Raw genomic sequence first — 16,073 nt, 5'->3', positions numbered from 1 at the left:
GTTATTATTTATCATATTGATGAAAAATAGAAGGAGATAGAAAGAAAATCGGTTTTTTCAGGTCTTAGAGTCCAAGAGAAAGAATTTAATTAGAAAAGTTATGGGTGGTGTAAAAAAGGTTCTTGACCACTAAGAAAGTCCTGCAGTAGCTTCTAGGGACGATTCAAAGAAAAATGAAGGAGCTTCTGTTGATGTAACATCAGAACAAACACAGAACTTTCATGTCAGGGTGCCATGCTGGCCTGACTGGTGGCTGTGAATCCCTCACCTGATGAGGCTGTTCTTCCCCACTGTGAAACTGAATAGTGTTGTATTTTTTTTTTCCCCTCTGAGTCAAATCTTGTTGCCTCTAGACATTTTGACTCATTTTTGCTTGAGTAAAATTCTGCCTAAAAATGTCTGAGCAGTGACAAAGATGTGAGAATCTCCATGTATGCTCTGCATCTGGCATGTGAACACAGGAGGTGGGTGTTCAAACACTTTCTTTACCATCCTCTTCCAGAAAAGCCCGTGTGGGTTTTCATAGGGATTCATCTCCCTGGAGTCACTTGTAGGAGGCAAGGAGCAGGGATTCAGACTGCATTATCCTCATTCAAAACAGAGGAAAGCATAATAAATTAATAGAAACTGAGTCCTTCCAGACTTTGCTTCCATTTTGAAGAAGCCTTCTCTAGGAGTCAGGCTTGAGAACACTATGAATATTGTTATGTAAAATATACACTTAAATCAGCCTTTGGGACCATCTAAAGCTGTGTGTCTGTGCATGAAGACCACAAGCCTTGCTTTCCAGGATCATTTCCAAGAGAGTTTGGGGGCTGAATGCACTGGAATGACTTTTCATCTCTCCCTTTTTCTATTTGGGAAAGAGGAGTTGAAAACTAAAATTTCCAAGGTATACACAAGCTTGTTTTAAAGCTATTCCTACAACTATTTTAATAAGTATTATTTTATACAGCCTGAGATTCTTTTCTAACAGTCTTTCTTAGATCTGTGTGTTTATTTAACCTGTTAAATATCTAGCTTAAATAGTCATACTTTTACTCTCAATCTCTGGTTTATCTGCCATTTTATCTGGGAGAAAATGCATTTTGTTTTGTTCCTACCTTGTATGAGTCAATGTTGTGGTAGAAAACCTTAACAATTGTTCATCTGATGCAATTAATTGCCTTACTGGATATACATGGTACAGAGTGAGCTATCTTTTCTGAATGTCAAATCAGATTTGGGAAATATTCTTGTTATATTTGTCCCTGGAAAACACTGGACAGAAAAGCACATCTATTAAAACTGCATTCATTACCAAATCCAAGGAAACGAAGGCTTTGAATGAATAGCAGCTAATCAGGCAATGTGTCATAAAAGGCAGTAACTAAAGAAAACCAAAGTAAAACATTCACTTGCGTTATTGAACATTTTTAGCTTTATTATTATAATAGAATTACAGTCTGACATAAAATAAAGAGCTTTTGCTAAACTCTGTAAAGCAATACATGCTTCTGCCATAAACAACCTCTATTAGATTTAGGTTTTATTGCCACATCACTGCACTGAGGTGCAATAAACATTCAATGTCATCTTTTTAAAATTATCTCAGGAGTAAACAGAAACTGTCCTCTATAAGAGTGTATCATTATTTTCAAGGAAGACTTACTATTATTACATGGTTTAGCAAAGCATTGTAAAAAAGCTACATAGAGAATACCTTGTCTTTGATAAACTGTGCAGTCAAGTTTATACAGTATAATACTATTGGCATAGACTAACTAAGAGGTGATATAATGCAATCATTGCATAGCAAAAAGCAGACTAGGTAAGTAATATTCACATCTAATGTGCAAAATGCAGACCAAAAGGTAGCTATGAATTGCTAGAAAGATAAAATGCCCTAAATGAACACACTAGTTTAACGCCAAAAATAACAAGATAAACAAGTACACAGAAGTTAAAGAGCCATAGTTTATTTTTTTCTATACATATATCTACACATGATACCAGAGATGAAACATCCCCTTTTAAAATAAGATCCAATCAGATAACTTATCAAGTTCAGACAGGACTAAATGTTAGACAATGAAGAATTATTAAAAAAAATAAATCTCTAAATCAAACATTAAATATTTCCTTTTGTAGATAGAGAATGTCAACTTTTTAATTTATTAAGAGTTTAGAAATCACTGCCTATTAAACTTGACTCTCAGTAGCTGTTTCTCTAGAGGCTCATGTAGCACTGTTTCAAAATCCATTCAATAGCATAAATTACCTTTTTTAATTGATTCTTGCAAATATCCACCATTCTTCCAGTCTCTTTGAAAAAACTTTATCTGAAAGTTTATTTCTAAGAGTTAGCAGTAATGATACTGACTAGAATTTTTTTAAAGGGAGCACAATACCTGCAAAATGGACATCTTGTATTTAAAGCCCTTACATATTGTTCCTACAAATATATTGCTACAGTAAAAATGAAATGTAGTAAGTTTACTCAATAAAATCTATTTTCCTGTACATTCTTTTATGTATGACTTCTTTGTATTTAATGCTACATATATTACATCGCTTATTGTAACAGTTATGTTTCAGCAAATATAGCAGTAATATACAGATGAACTTCTGTCTTAACAAATATTTCACCATTTTTACCTACCAAATATAATCCCATACTTTAGTGTTTATGCATGACCTGAGCAGACCAGTCATTAATCTAATAATATACATTGGATGACATTGTCAAATTGCAAGCTGCTGTACACTTAACCACTTTACAAATGGAATAAATTCCAAGCACTTTCTGCTTATTTATTTTTGTAAGCTTTCCAGTACCGTTGATTTAATTTTTTCCTTTAATTCAGGCTCTAAATATGTTTTATTGAGCATTTAACAACATATTAAGAGCTAAGAGGTGAATCCTACACAATGTTTTAAGAACACAACTTTAAAAAAGTAAAAAAATGTACAATCTCATGCTGCATATTTACAGATATTATTTAAATACTATATTTTATCTTTCTGCTATTCATAAATCTCAGTCTAAAGCTTCTTTTAATGTATCATTTTATAAAAGAATACATTCAACATATCTAGAGCTTGCAAAAATTTTGTTGTTTGTTTTTTGTTTTAACTCTCTAAAACATAGTGATGAGTAAAAGCTATCTTTAAAGCATCCAGGAATTGTTTGGATTACACAGGTGATAGTAGAAATTTGGGATCTGCACTTGGTTGTGCAACTGGTTTTAAATCTAGTCTAGTGACAACTTAATGCTTGGAACGAGCTTGCAGTAAGAGAGCAGATTAAAGCATTTGTTACCATTAGATCTTATGTGCTATACAGTGACAAACTGTACCTAGAGTGAGTAGATTTCCTTTCTCATTAAAGACTATTTAATATTATAAGTCAGGTAGTTTGGAACAGAGAAGAGAAAAGGGATTAGGAAAATAACATATCTTATGGGATTGAGCAAATGGAAAGCTTTACATCCTTGAAAAGATTATAAACAGTGGCAGAATAAATGACACAGTCTAAGATGTGCATCAGGAATGTCATAAAGAGAATTTCCCCCATCCCTACAATCTTCTGAATAAAAATATCTTTTTCATATACATATACACTATCTTTTGGGGATATTCAGTACTAAGCTTGCTACAAATGGTTTCTTTTTTTTCCACCCTCCCATTATTCTACAACTCTTCCATCTCCAAAATCACTTTCCCAAAGTGTATAGTTTATAACATTCTCTCCCTCACACACAGTTTTTTTTTTTAAATATACAGTTATATTTTACCTTTTGCTAACTAAAGAAACCTTTATTTTCTTTAAGACAGAGGCAATGAAGCAAATGGGAATTACTGTATGTGAAAAAGGGAAGCAATTCCCAGAGCAAAAGACAAAACAGAACTATCTGAATAAATGAGGTTATTGATGTGGAGTTTGAACCTTTAGCTGGGGCTCCCTGTTTAAATAGGTGGCCCAGTAGACTAAATTAAAGATTCCAAAAAGCAGAGGGAAGGCTATTCTCGATAGCCGATCAATTTTACTGACGCTGTTAAAAGTTTTCTTGGGCTCTGCAGGTTTTGTTTCTGGCTTCACTTCTTTGGGCTCAATTGTTGCACTTTTAGCAATGGTTGCCAGCCCAGGGTCCCTTGCAATATTAGGGGTGTAGCTCGTAGCTGTAGCTGTGTATGTGTTGTTTTTCTTGATGAGAGGATCCTTCACTTTCTTTGGCTGAAGAAAGAAGAAAATATTTCATTCTCAATACCTTCTCAACAGATGAAACTATGAAAAAGCACTGTAATATTTTGCAATTAATCCAATTCATAGCACAAAGTGTAATAAGCTGTAAGAGAAAAGTTAGTTCTGGATATATAACTCATGTAGAATGTTTAGGTGACAATAAATACAAAATCATCCATTTCTATTACTTGTATTAGATAAACCAAATTAGGTGATAGCTAAAAATGAGACCTGATAGCTAGGCTCACTGGCAAAATCACCTTTAATGATGATAGCAGTGAAACAGCACTCATAGTTCAATATTCTCACAATCTGTTTCCCTTGATCAGGATAAAACTTAGAAGATGCCAAATTCTTAATGTAGACTTCCAACATTAAGGCAAATATTGTGATATGAAGAGTTTTAACATAATTTATACACAAAAATACACACTAAATTATCATGTAACCATGCACTAAAGGAGTGGTTTACTCAATAAGATGAAAAGCTGTCAATATTCTGCTCACTAATGGTTTACACCAGAGGCATATGAATTATGGATTAAGAACTTAATGTTCTTCTTTGAATCTTAAAATTGGATCATAATGGCTGAAATGACATTCCATATGCAAAGACTTTAATGTCTGTATGACTTTTTCATCCACCTACTTATATTGCTAAAGCAAGAATATATTGAATATCTTTTAGGAGAGGGAGGCTTATTGAGCTTATTTAAACTTATTTTGTCCCTAGGTCTTTATATTTTCTAGTATTCTATTTTTGGGATCCACTTGTAAAAAATAACTAAATTTTGACGTCCGAGCATACCAGTTAGAATTCAACTGTCCATTTTCTGGCAGACTAAACCTGTTCTTCAGGATAATCACAGAAGAGAGATGTAGTGGGTCATTAAGAAGGTGTAAGGATTCCTCCAATTATGAGGAAAAAACCCAACAAAACAAAAAGCAAAAACCAATTCCAACAGCTTAGCAAAATCGTCAGGCGGTATTTGCCACAAAAAGAAAAGGCAAATGTTATCCACTTTATCCTCTTGGGATGGGGGAAGATATGGTTGAAGAGAAAATATCAGTGGAATTTGATCTGTTCTGTCATTTCACAAGACAGCAAACACAATTCTCTGTTTTCAAGAAGCAGCTGCCCCAGGGAGGCAATACTTTTGTGTGGTCACAGTACCTTTAATGACAGATAAACTATAGGTTAATGGTCTACTCTGACCCTCTAATAATGGAGTTTTGATTAAAAAATTCTTGTTCAAGAGATGAACATTTCAGGGAGTGAGCAGACTCCTGCTGCACACATGGGAAGAGGAAATGAAGCTGCGGAAGCCTGAGGGCAGATGGGGCAAGGCTTGTGGAGGAACAGCTTTGGAGCCCCATGCTGGAAGGGAATGTAGGCTCCAATGTTAAAATTATGGCACTTAGTAAGGAAAGGGATTCACTTAATGACTCTGATGTAGAGGTTCTTTAATTCATGGCAATAAAATTCTTAGCTTTAGGCCAAGAAAAAAGCTTCAAGTCTTCAGAACAAACAGGTTAAAAATGTTCCAACAAAAAAAGACAGGTCAGGTTTTATTTTGTTTTGTTGTTTATTTTGTTCTTTTTTTGTTATTTTGCCTTTGGTTTCGCTTTTTTGTTTGTTTGTTTTGGGGTTTGTAGGGTTTTTGTTTGTTTGTTTTGTTTTTGGCTGTCCATTTTTTCCCCTCCCAGGTAGGGAGGCTGCTAACATGGTTACTGAGTGTAAAGGCAGTCTTGTTTGCTGCTCATTCAGATACTCTGGTGAGCAGCAATAAATCCAGCAGACAACGAGCAGCTTCACTGAAGTCTCAGAGGAAACCCTTTCAATAGATTTAAATGTCACTAGAAATCTGATCCACAGAAAACTCTGACACCAGCCAGGGTCTTAATATTTCATGTCAAATTCAACTTCATGAACAAGCAATATGACAGCTAATTAGAGCTCTAAATTTGATTAAGCTGTGATGCTCTGATCATTGTGAGCTTGCCTTGCTCTCTTTTCCTCACTGCAGAAAACTCACAGGTACCAGCAAGTGACACATAAAGCCCCTTACCTGCTAACAAGCACAAAGCCATAAATCTTGCAATGTTTTAAACTATGTTTGTTGTGGTTGGTATTGTGTCTTGGGTTTTTTTTAGAATGTAATTTTCTTGGTAACAAATGAAACAGCTCATTATAGTAACTACATTACAAGGGAGGATAAATTAGTAAGGCAATATTTAATATTTAAGGACACAGTTCTGCCAGTGCAGTTAATTTTATAACAAATGAAAACACAGAAGGAATCAAAAAAATTATTTTCAGTGAAAGTACCATCAATAACTGATAACTCAACATTCAGCAGCAGTTCTGCAGCTCATTACTGTATTGATACTTCATTCATTTGTTCTACAATACTCTTGTAGTAGTTGCCATGGTATAAATGCTCTAATATAATTTGGAGGTTTTTTTACTGACTTACAGAACTAATATACATAAATAATATGTATATAATCCTGTTTTAAAAATATATCATTGCATACCAGTGAGTTACATCTGCTCATCCAAATACCTGTTCTGTGGGATCTCTAGTCTGTGAGTGTTTATTTAACCCAACTGAATGAGCTTGCTCACAGAAGCGGCTGATATGGTAATTCATAGGAAATAGCAAAATTCTTTCATCCCCTAGAGGTCCTCAACCATTTCTTGATGCACCTGTGGTTTATGGACCAGGTCTGATCCCAGACCTAAATAATCACTGGGAGTTTCTCTGGTGCATTCATGGAGGTACAGATCAGGATTGCACACTCACAGCATAGCTCTCAATTCCTCCTTCTATAATAAACACATTTTTCCTATAGCTAAGAAAGGAAAAAATAACTCCTGTGATGATTTATTTGGTCATGATGATAGAGCAGCGCTTCTGAATGTTGTGCTGGGGACCACTATACCTTGGGAACTATCAAAAACTGCAGCTACAAATTTTTTTTCTTACATTTACGCTGAGGCATCCACACTTTCTCTTGTTCAAACAGAAAAACATAATTGCCTTCCCTTAAAATAATACATGTTGATTTTTTTTCTGCTCAATTCCCAAAGTCAAAATCTCAGTAGAACATTTCATTATTAACAGCATTAGGTATCACCCGATATGTCAGTAGTATTTAGGTATTAAATGTCTAAGTAATCATGGCATAGAAATGCTGTGTGTGGACACAGCAGCAAACGCTTGGAGCAATGACTGTTGTACATAATAACAATTTTTAATGTGTTAAGCCCCTCCCATAGGGTGACCAGGTGTGGCAGAGTGTGTGTGACCTTTTGGGGTGGCTGTGGGGCGGGGTTACCTTTTCTGGCACCACGCTCTTGCCGTCCCAGGCGTAGCCCCTCTTGGTGAAGTAGTTGACGGTGGCGAACTCGATGAGCGCCGAGAAGACGAAGGCGTAGCAGACGGCGATGAACCAGTCCATGGCCGTGGCATAGGCCACCTTGGGCAGAGAGTTCCTGGCACTGATGCTCAGGGTGGTCATGGTCAGCACAGTTGTCACTCCTGCAAAGCAGAGTTTGGGTCTTCAGGATATGTTTGTGCTTCATTCCCCAGCTGCTGTAGGTGGTAAAGCCTTTTCTACACCCCTGGTTCTTACAAACTTCCCCACCAGAGGTCAGTTTCTAAATGAGGGTATCAGGTTTTGAGTTCTGTGAAAGTTGCAGGATTTTCAAAACATTTTTTATGCTTTTATTCTTTGATGTTGTTATAATAGAATACTATTTTTAAAGGTGGAATGCAAATAATAATTTATGAACTACTTTACTCTTCCTGATATTTGAGGGATTTCGTTGCAGTTCTTTATTCATGCGCTGCAAATTATACTACAGATGTATCAATTTAATATCTTTAGGTCTTTCTTGCAGCGGTTCTGAGACACTTAGAAAACAAAAAAAAACCTTGTTTCAGCTTATTTGGCATATTATACTTCAAAAATATATTCAAGGGCACCAAAATTTATGTGTTATTTTGTTTTTTTGAATTGACGGTTTTACAGATTTCTGTCCCTTTATTCACTGACACCCTGAACCTAGCAAAGATTTTATGTAAGAGTGACAGCATAATTTGCATTTCTGATATCAGAGCTTCTCACTGCTGAACCTTTCCTCTCACCTGGCCCCAGAGAGAAAGCAGGAGTGCACTGAATTCACTCTGCTTGCAGCTGCTTGGAAAAATGAATCTCCGAGTGCACGCAAGGCATTTACATCAAATCACATGTCCACAAGTTACCTTGACAACTGCACTGTCATGTCTCCAATGTGTCTGGCAAGTTCATCTTTGCTGCACTGAGTGTTAGTGGAAATGAACAGTGCTCTAAAATAGGTCACTTAATGAATAACATATTTACGTGGTAGTGTGAAGAGCTTGAATTATTAGTGCCTAATGAGGAAGCAATTTCTCTTTCTTGAGATGCAACCAAATGTGTTCTTTGACTTATTGCTAGTGACCTTATGTTTCTCTTACATAGTAGCAGAGAAAAGATTTATAACTTTTATTATCTGTGGTACTGAGTGGGCTAAAAGATCAATGTTGTCCTTCTGTGTGTATATGCATTCATGCAAGATGTTCTGAAGCTTTGTTTCACTGCCATTTTGAAATGAAAAAGCTATTTGATATATAATGATGGAGCAAACCCAAGAGTATTTACTAAATAACTGTCTTCTAAAATGAAAACTGAGAAATTTGTGGGTTCTTGAGCCTGTGAAGATAGCAGTTTGAAAACTGTGCAGTATTGTATCTTATCCACTGAGACTAGGAAATTCTGTTCTCCATCTAATGACTGTGAAGTACAGCATTTCAAACTGATGATCAGACATTTCTGTTTAAATGGTATGGGCAAAAAGAAGTAAAATAGTTACTATTTAAATGGATTTGACAATAAAACTCCTTAGTAGAGTAGTTCACAGCAAAGATGATGTTAAAAATTCAGAATTAATTTTAGTTGCTATTCTAAACAATATTATGTAAATCAAATTTGATTATACTGTAGTCTAAACCACTGTTCTGCAAATGCACATCTGTCTATCAACAGAAAGTCACTGCTTGGTTCATGAGGTCTAAGGGTATGCAAGTTGTGATTGATTTCCAGAGAAAATGAGAAACTAAAGCACAGCTGTGAATGGTGCAAGAAAAGATCCATAAAAATAGCTCTTGCTCAACACAAGCTTCAGAGGCTGCAATTCTCAACAGCGACTCTCCGGCTTTGCCACATTCAGAATAAATGGGTTAATTCTCTTTGGCAAAGCCAGAGGGCCCAAAGCATCCTGTCCTTGCAGTGCCCTGAGGCAGCAGAACGAGTGTCAAAGCCAGCTTGGCTGGGGATGCTTCCACCTCCTGCCAAAGGTGTTCAGCAGTCCCATCTGGAGATCACCAAGGACTAGGGCACAGAGCAGAAATCTCAGGCTCTAGCTTTCCTAAACGAAAATTCATTGCCTTTTTTTTTTTTTTTTTAATACGTTCTTGATTTGGGTTAATATCACCAAAGTTTTAAGATAAGCATTTCCAAGCAGTGCTTAAACTCTAGGGAGCAATGTATAAACTGGAGGGTCTTTAGATTGCCTGCTCACTGCATTCCTTGAGTGCATATATTCACTGCTGTAACACAATAAATTGTTGCTGATCTAACAGTGGCCTGTAAAAAGGATTAAGAAAAAAAAATAAAATAAGAATTTTCTGAGGGCCTAAAGATATCAAATGACAGATACCCATTGATTAAAGCCTTTCTGATAATCCTATGATTAACATTATTGCCATTGTCAGAGATGTTTTATTCATAATCTCATTGTTTTGGAATATTAAAATGGTAATGGATGGCTTGAGGTATTTTCAGGTCTCTTTTTACAGTCAGTTCCAAATCAGTTTAAAAGCTTTGGACCTATATCTTCACAATGAAATTTGTTAGCTCTTGTGTGCTGCAACTTGCCCAGGCTCACACTGTTCTCCAGTACCATGTTACAATAACTACATTTACAATAACATTTCTGAAACCCAGTTGCCTCATGGTTGCCAGGAGGTTTACAGGTCTTGCTTACCAAACACAGTTCTTGCTGGGACAGATTCTCTGTTAAGCCAGAAGGACACCTGTGACAATATCACTGTCATGATGCATGGCAGATAAGTCTGGATGACAAAGTAACCAATCTTCCTCTTCAAATGAAAATGTGTAGTCATAACAACATATTCCCCTAAATCCAAGAAAAAAAGAACATTAAAGCTTTTATAAATATACCCATCAGAGCTCTTTGTAGAAAGTATTTTTCATTCCATTCACCCCTACTATAAAATAGAAATCCTCAAATCAAAATGGTTCAGCTCTGAAGAAAACACTTAATAAACCTGGTCGGTTTTTAAATTTTTCCTTAATAATACAAAATTAGGCTGTTCTGGGAAATGCTAGTTAAATTTGCATATTTGCTCTGCTGAGTAGTGAACGAAAGTCTGCATTAACTGGTGGCTGTTTAAAGCTCTTGTAGAAAGTCTTATTCCATTAGAGGATGAAAAGCCACCACAGCATAACCATGCAAACACAACCTAAAGACTAAATCAAGACACAACCTCCAAAAAATGTTTCTGTTGGGCCAAGCTTAAGATGTAATTGCTGATGTGATGGTGTTTGCATTACCACTGTTGGTGCCTTACGTACTCTAAAGTGTCTCTGCTCTGCTAATTTAGGACCTTAGTAAATTATTTTTCTCTCCTGAAATAAATGATTACTATAAGAATAGCACACAATATTTTCATTAGCCCTAATGCTTTTGGAGCTAAAAAGTTGTATGGTCTAGGTGCTCTAAATGCAAGGAAAATTTTTTTTTTTATATATAAACAAATTTTACTTACACTTGCAATAATAAATATAAATATATCTAATACTCTAATATACTTATGTCATTCCATAAACCTTTCTTGCCAGCAGAGCAAATATTGCTCATTTTCAGATCATTATTTATACAATTTAAAATGGATTTTGACAAACTGTATATTCTCCAAAGTCTGAAAAACCTATTGTTTTTATTTTTTATATAAATGTTTTTTTAGAGGACTGATTCTTCTTATTATGCAATGAATGTCTTAGGAATGAAACAAGTAGACACGTAACTGAGTGGAAACTTCTGTCTAGATTAGAGATGACATGTGAAATTACTGTAGTTCTATTTTAAAATGTAGGCAGATGGAAGGAGAAAACTGCTCTTGTACAGGAAAAGCTTAAACTTGATTGAAAAACTATGTCTAGACATTGACTGCTTATGCACAGAGCATGTCAAATGCCCATTTGTGTAATGCAGAGTCCAGAAGAACATTCATTTGAGCAATCTTGCTCAATTTCTAACTCCAAGGAAAGCTTATTCATAAGATATGACAATACTCTTTCAATAGAAAAGACAGCAGCAAAGGGGGAAAGAATAAATTTTAAATTGAATGGTAAAGCAAAGGATACACAAGGATTTTTTTTTTTTAAATAGGAATGGCTGTAGTATAGTGGGAATTATTACTTAAATTTTGCTCGCTTTTCTTTAACTTTCACTGAAACAAACTCCTTCTCCTCTGTAGCAGAGATTATGATCTTACAAAAGGTGCCAGTCTTGGCTAGGAGAGCCAACAATTTAATTTTATCTACTTAAAATATGACGTGGGAAACTATTTTAATGCAATCAGATATAGAATGTGCACAACGGTGTGTCAGAATTAATTCACTGATTGTAGATGGCAAGCTAAGAATACAGAGTGAACACACCACTGTACTCTGATGCTTTATTTAGCTGCCTAAATTATCAAAGTATTTTTAACCTCTGGAAAATGAGAACAAGATCCAAAGCATAAAGGCAATTAAAAAGACAGGGATTACTCTCATCTGTGAAGCACTGCAGCAGGTCTGAGCTGGGAGTCAGATAAAGGTAATGCTGAGGGAGTGAACTGGGCAAAGCAGAGGCCTGCAATGATCCTCCGCACCTCAGTTACAAGGCAAAACCTTGTTCTGAAGTTTCCACAGCACCAGTGGACTGCACTCATTGGGCACCACTCATTAGAAGATAGTAGATATTTGATAAGATTGACTGAGCTGACTGCAGGGCATGAAAGCACTCCAGTTATTCACTGCAGCTTTGGCTTCCCATCTTTTCTGCCTTCCTTTAATTGAATAGCATCACCACATTTGTGACAGCTGCTGATCACTCTCATAACTTTCCAATTCCTCTGGGATTCTGTTTTTAAAGCATTGCAACACAGTCATAAAATTCCCTACAATCTAAAATTTCAAATAGCTCTTGAGCAAGATATTGCCTATATTCACAGTGTCTGTTTGCTGGGCTTTCACAAGTTGCAGCTTATACATCTTATATTCTCTTATCTCTTATCTTTTCTTACCCAAGGAAGTTAGAAATAAAGGTATTTCTTCTTAGATAAATTGCTTTTGGTCCACTGACCAGTCAATCTGGTTGACAGAGTTCTAGTTCATGCCAGTGCTCAGATCCTTACTGCATCTAGATTGTCCAAATTATTAGAAAATAAAGCTTAAAAAATTTACATCTTGAAACAAGCACTGCAAAGTTAAAAAAACAAGGGGCTGTAGCCAGCTTCAAGGTTTCAGGTGTGTCATACTGTAAATGTCAGCTGTATTTCTGTATCTCATTAAATTTCTGGAGTTAAGGCTGTGCCAGGATTAAAGGAAATCATGTTTGGATGTTTTGGAAGAAAACATCGTGCTCTTTTCATCAAAATCGTGTCTCAGATGGTTCTGAGTTTGATGACAGTTTTTTTTCATTCTCTAAATACTTCCTTGAGAAACTATGTACTTGCTTTTAGCAACTTCACTGCCCCCAGAAATGTGATCTTTGAGGATTCATATTGTTATACTATTTTTATCAGCCTATATAGTAAGTAAAAAATATGAGAAGAACATGAGGAGTGCTTCTTTATTACATAAATTTTTGGTTTTTCTGGCTAGATCTGACACTGTAGGAAGCTTTTTAATTGTTCAAATATTTTTACCACCAGTTGAAGTAGGAAAATAATCCCAGGATATATTATCTTTTCAGAGTCATGTTTTCCTAATCTGAAGTACATATATTACAGTTTACCCCTCACTCTTACGTCTTTGTATTTTTTTACAAAGATCTGCTCTGAATTACATCTTGACAGTTAAATATCACCCTTCCAAGGTATCTGTCACAGACCTGTGCTGGACTGCACAATGCCAGAGTCCACAGTTTGTCCCAGCAGATCGTACTGGTTCAGTCGAGAGCCATCTTCAGCCACCACCACCGACCTTGCTGGTTCCCGTGTCCACTCGTACACAACCTCTGCTCTGGTGTAAGCATCTGATGTAAAACAAACACAGTGCATGTCAGCTTTGCACTTCCTGTTGCCTTATGGTTTTGTCAGAATAATGTTTTTGAGCAGTAGTTTGAATATTTAATTCTCTTTAATTATCTGTAGAAACCCACAACTATCTTAATGGAATTTATCTATAGAAGTATAACTGATTTTTTAAAAATAGCTAAATAGCTGCTGAGGGGCTGGATTAAGGTTGGTCTTCCATGGCATGAAAATATTTCATATATTTCCTGCTTAGGTAAAGAAGTGGAGTGAGAAGTGGAATTTCATGAGCATGGAAGAATCCCAATGCTTTTTCTCACTTCTAGCTACTGTACAGAAAGATGAGCCCCAAACTTTTCAATTTTTCATAGTGTGATGTTGTCTGGGCCTCTGTAAATCCTCCTCAGAGTGGCTACAGTGATCCTCTCATCTTCAGCCTGGCTACAGCTCCATTTTGGTCATGCCCCATCACACTGTGCTTGCTGTGAAATGGGCCTAGCAAACACTTCTGAGGCTGCCTAGGAGACAGCGAGTTTAAATCACAATTAGTTTATTTTTTGGTTTTGGCTTTGGTTATTTCTGAATAGTCCTTGCACTCAAGAGCTGAGTTTGGAGCAAGGCAAAAGAAAAGTACTGTGGGCTCTCTTAGCCCAAGCAGTGTGGTGTGTTACACAAATCATTCAGCAGCATCTACACATGCCATTGAGGGGCTTTGTGCTGTTATTTATGTTCTTTCCAGAATTGAGCTACACATAAATATTTTTAATCCTAATTCCATAGTAAAATTCTGCTGTCATTTTGTGGGGTCTGGAATCTGGCAGCTCCCACTTGGAGCAGTTGGGTGGGAGTTAATTGACTACACAGAGGCAGCTCATGTAGTTCTTTACACCTAAAAAGTACCCAAAGGCTTGAATGGGAATGAATGTGTGGCCAGAATCTGCATCAAGCTTGCACCCACCAAAGGCAGCTGGAGCAGGATGGGGCATCCAAAATAACAGAAGGATTCTACCTACAAGATGAGAATTTCCCTTTTTTCAGACTGACAAGCATTGACTGATTCACTTGACCTCATTTGTGAGTTAGCAATTTTACCTTATCAGTGTAGGAGATGACAGCTAGTAATTGAAGAGTTGGTTGGGTAGAATGTGCTGGTAAATTAATTGCATGGCATTTGATTCTGCATTATTGAAGCTGAAGAGTGCTTTTATCTTTGGGCTTCATATTCCCTAAGCACTGTAACATATCTTGGAATATGTTTTTGGAGTCAATGGCAAAAGCAAATCTACATCTTAATAATTCTGACTTTAAAAATAATGGCCAGAGTAAACACAGAAATTGACTTGCTAATCTAGTCACATAAAGACAGTAATAAAATTAATTTTCCACAAAAAAAGCATTTGTTGTGGAATATGAGACTAGCTTGGAAGAGTCTGAGCTACTGAGAACGACTGGGCTGGTTTAGAGGGAAGGGGCTGCACTGGGCAGAGCCAGAACTGAGCTGCCAGATCTGGTGCTCAGTTCTGCTGCCCCCCTCAGCTCCCAATTCACGTTGCATAAGCAGCAATGCAGCCAGCTGCTCCCATCACTGCTGGTTTCCAGAGTGGCCTCAGTTTTAAACTGACAATCAGATGTTTGTGGTAAGAGTTGAGGAGAGCATCTGCCTTTCTGATTTTGTTTTGCCAACATATGGCATTTTGTTGTTCCAGAATTTCTTTAGCATTTGTCACATTGAATTTACACTGGAATAACCTCTAGCTTAAGCTGCTCTTTGGCAAATCACTTTAGCCTTGGAGCTGGGTCAAACATTTATTGGTCCCTACAGCATGGGCGGAGTCCACAGGAGATGTGCATCTCCTTCACTGTGAGGCTTTTAGGAATCCAGCTCCAAGAAGTGATGAGTAACAGTGGAGAACATAAAAAACCTCTTATCCAATTTAATCTAAAACAAATGGAGCTAGGCAAACACTACCTTGGGGAGCTAAGTGTTAGATTGTAGTCTGCACTTTAAGCATGGATTTTGTGACAATTAAATTCATTCCCAGTAAATTTTCCAGTCCATTAAGATGATTATAATTAATTGCTTTAGTTTGACAAAAATGTCCCAAATGTATTTAAATATGATTCCCACTTAAAAAGTGGAAATTAATTATAAGATCTATTCTTTTTTATGTGTAACTGTGAGTCCCACTTTCATAACTTGCTTGGATTCAGCCATTTCTCCTGTTGGAGATATTTCTATTTTTATTAAGAATTAAATATTGAGAGAAATACCCTATAACTTGATAATTATAGCATATGATCAGATGAGCAGGAAGGGAGAGATTCAGCTTTAAGGGCTGTTTTCAACAGTGAATTCTTCATGCAGTATTTGCAGTAAAACCACATTACAGAAGGATCCTCCCCACGAGGATCCCAAATTAGGAGCTTGCCTGAATTTAGTGGGTGAATGAAAAGTTTCCTTGAGAACTCCTTGATTTTGTCTAATGATCTTTCCA

At 36.4% G+C, this 16,073-nt stretch overlaps 1 protein-coding gene across 3 annotated transcripts in view; it reads right to left on the bottom strand.

Moving 5' to 3' along the window:
• Positions 1–1,397: 1,397 nt before the first annotated feature.
• The window catches only part of GABRA1 (gamma-aminobutyric acid type A receptor subunit alpha1), a 39,254-nt gene continuing 24,578 nt past the window's right edge, over positions 1,398–16,073 (bottom strand). For all 3 annotated transcript variants that reach the window (XM_058034500.1, XM_058034501.1, XM_058034503.1), the window contains exons 7-10: positions 13,437–13,580; positions 10,299–10,451; positions 7,568–7,770; positions 1,398–4,216 (exon numbers count right to left, since the gene is read on the bottom strand). In XM_058034500.1, the coding sequence (XP_057890483.1) occupies positions 3,908–4,216; positions 7,568–7,770; positions 10,299–10,451; positions 13,437–13,580 (809 nt within the window). In that variant the 3' untranslated portion in view covers positions 1,398–3,907. The remainder of the gene's footprint in view (positions 4,217–7,567; positions 7,771–10,298; positions 10,452–13,436; positions 13,581–16,073) is intronic.

The sequence above is a fragment of the Melospiza georgiana genome, chromosome 15 (genome assembly GCF_028018845.1).
Source record: "Melospiza georgiana isolate bMelGeo1 chromosome 15, bMelGeo1.pri, whole genome shotgun sequence".
Classification (NCBI taxonomy): domain Eukaryota; kingdom Metazoa; phylum Chordata; class Aves; order Passeriformes; family Passerellidae; genus Melospiza; species Melospiza georgiana.
The sequence above is the reverse complement of the archived record's forward strand: the minus strand, read 5'-3'. Positions and strand labels throughout refer to the sequence as shown.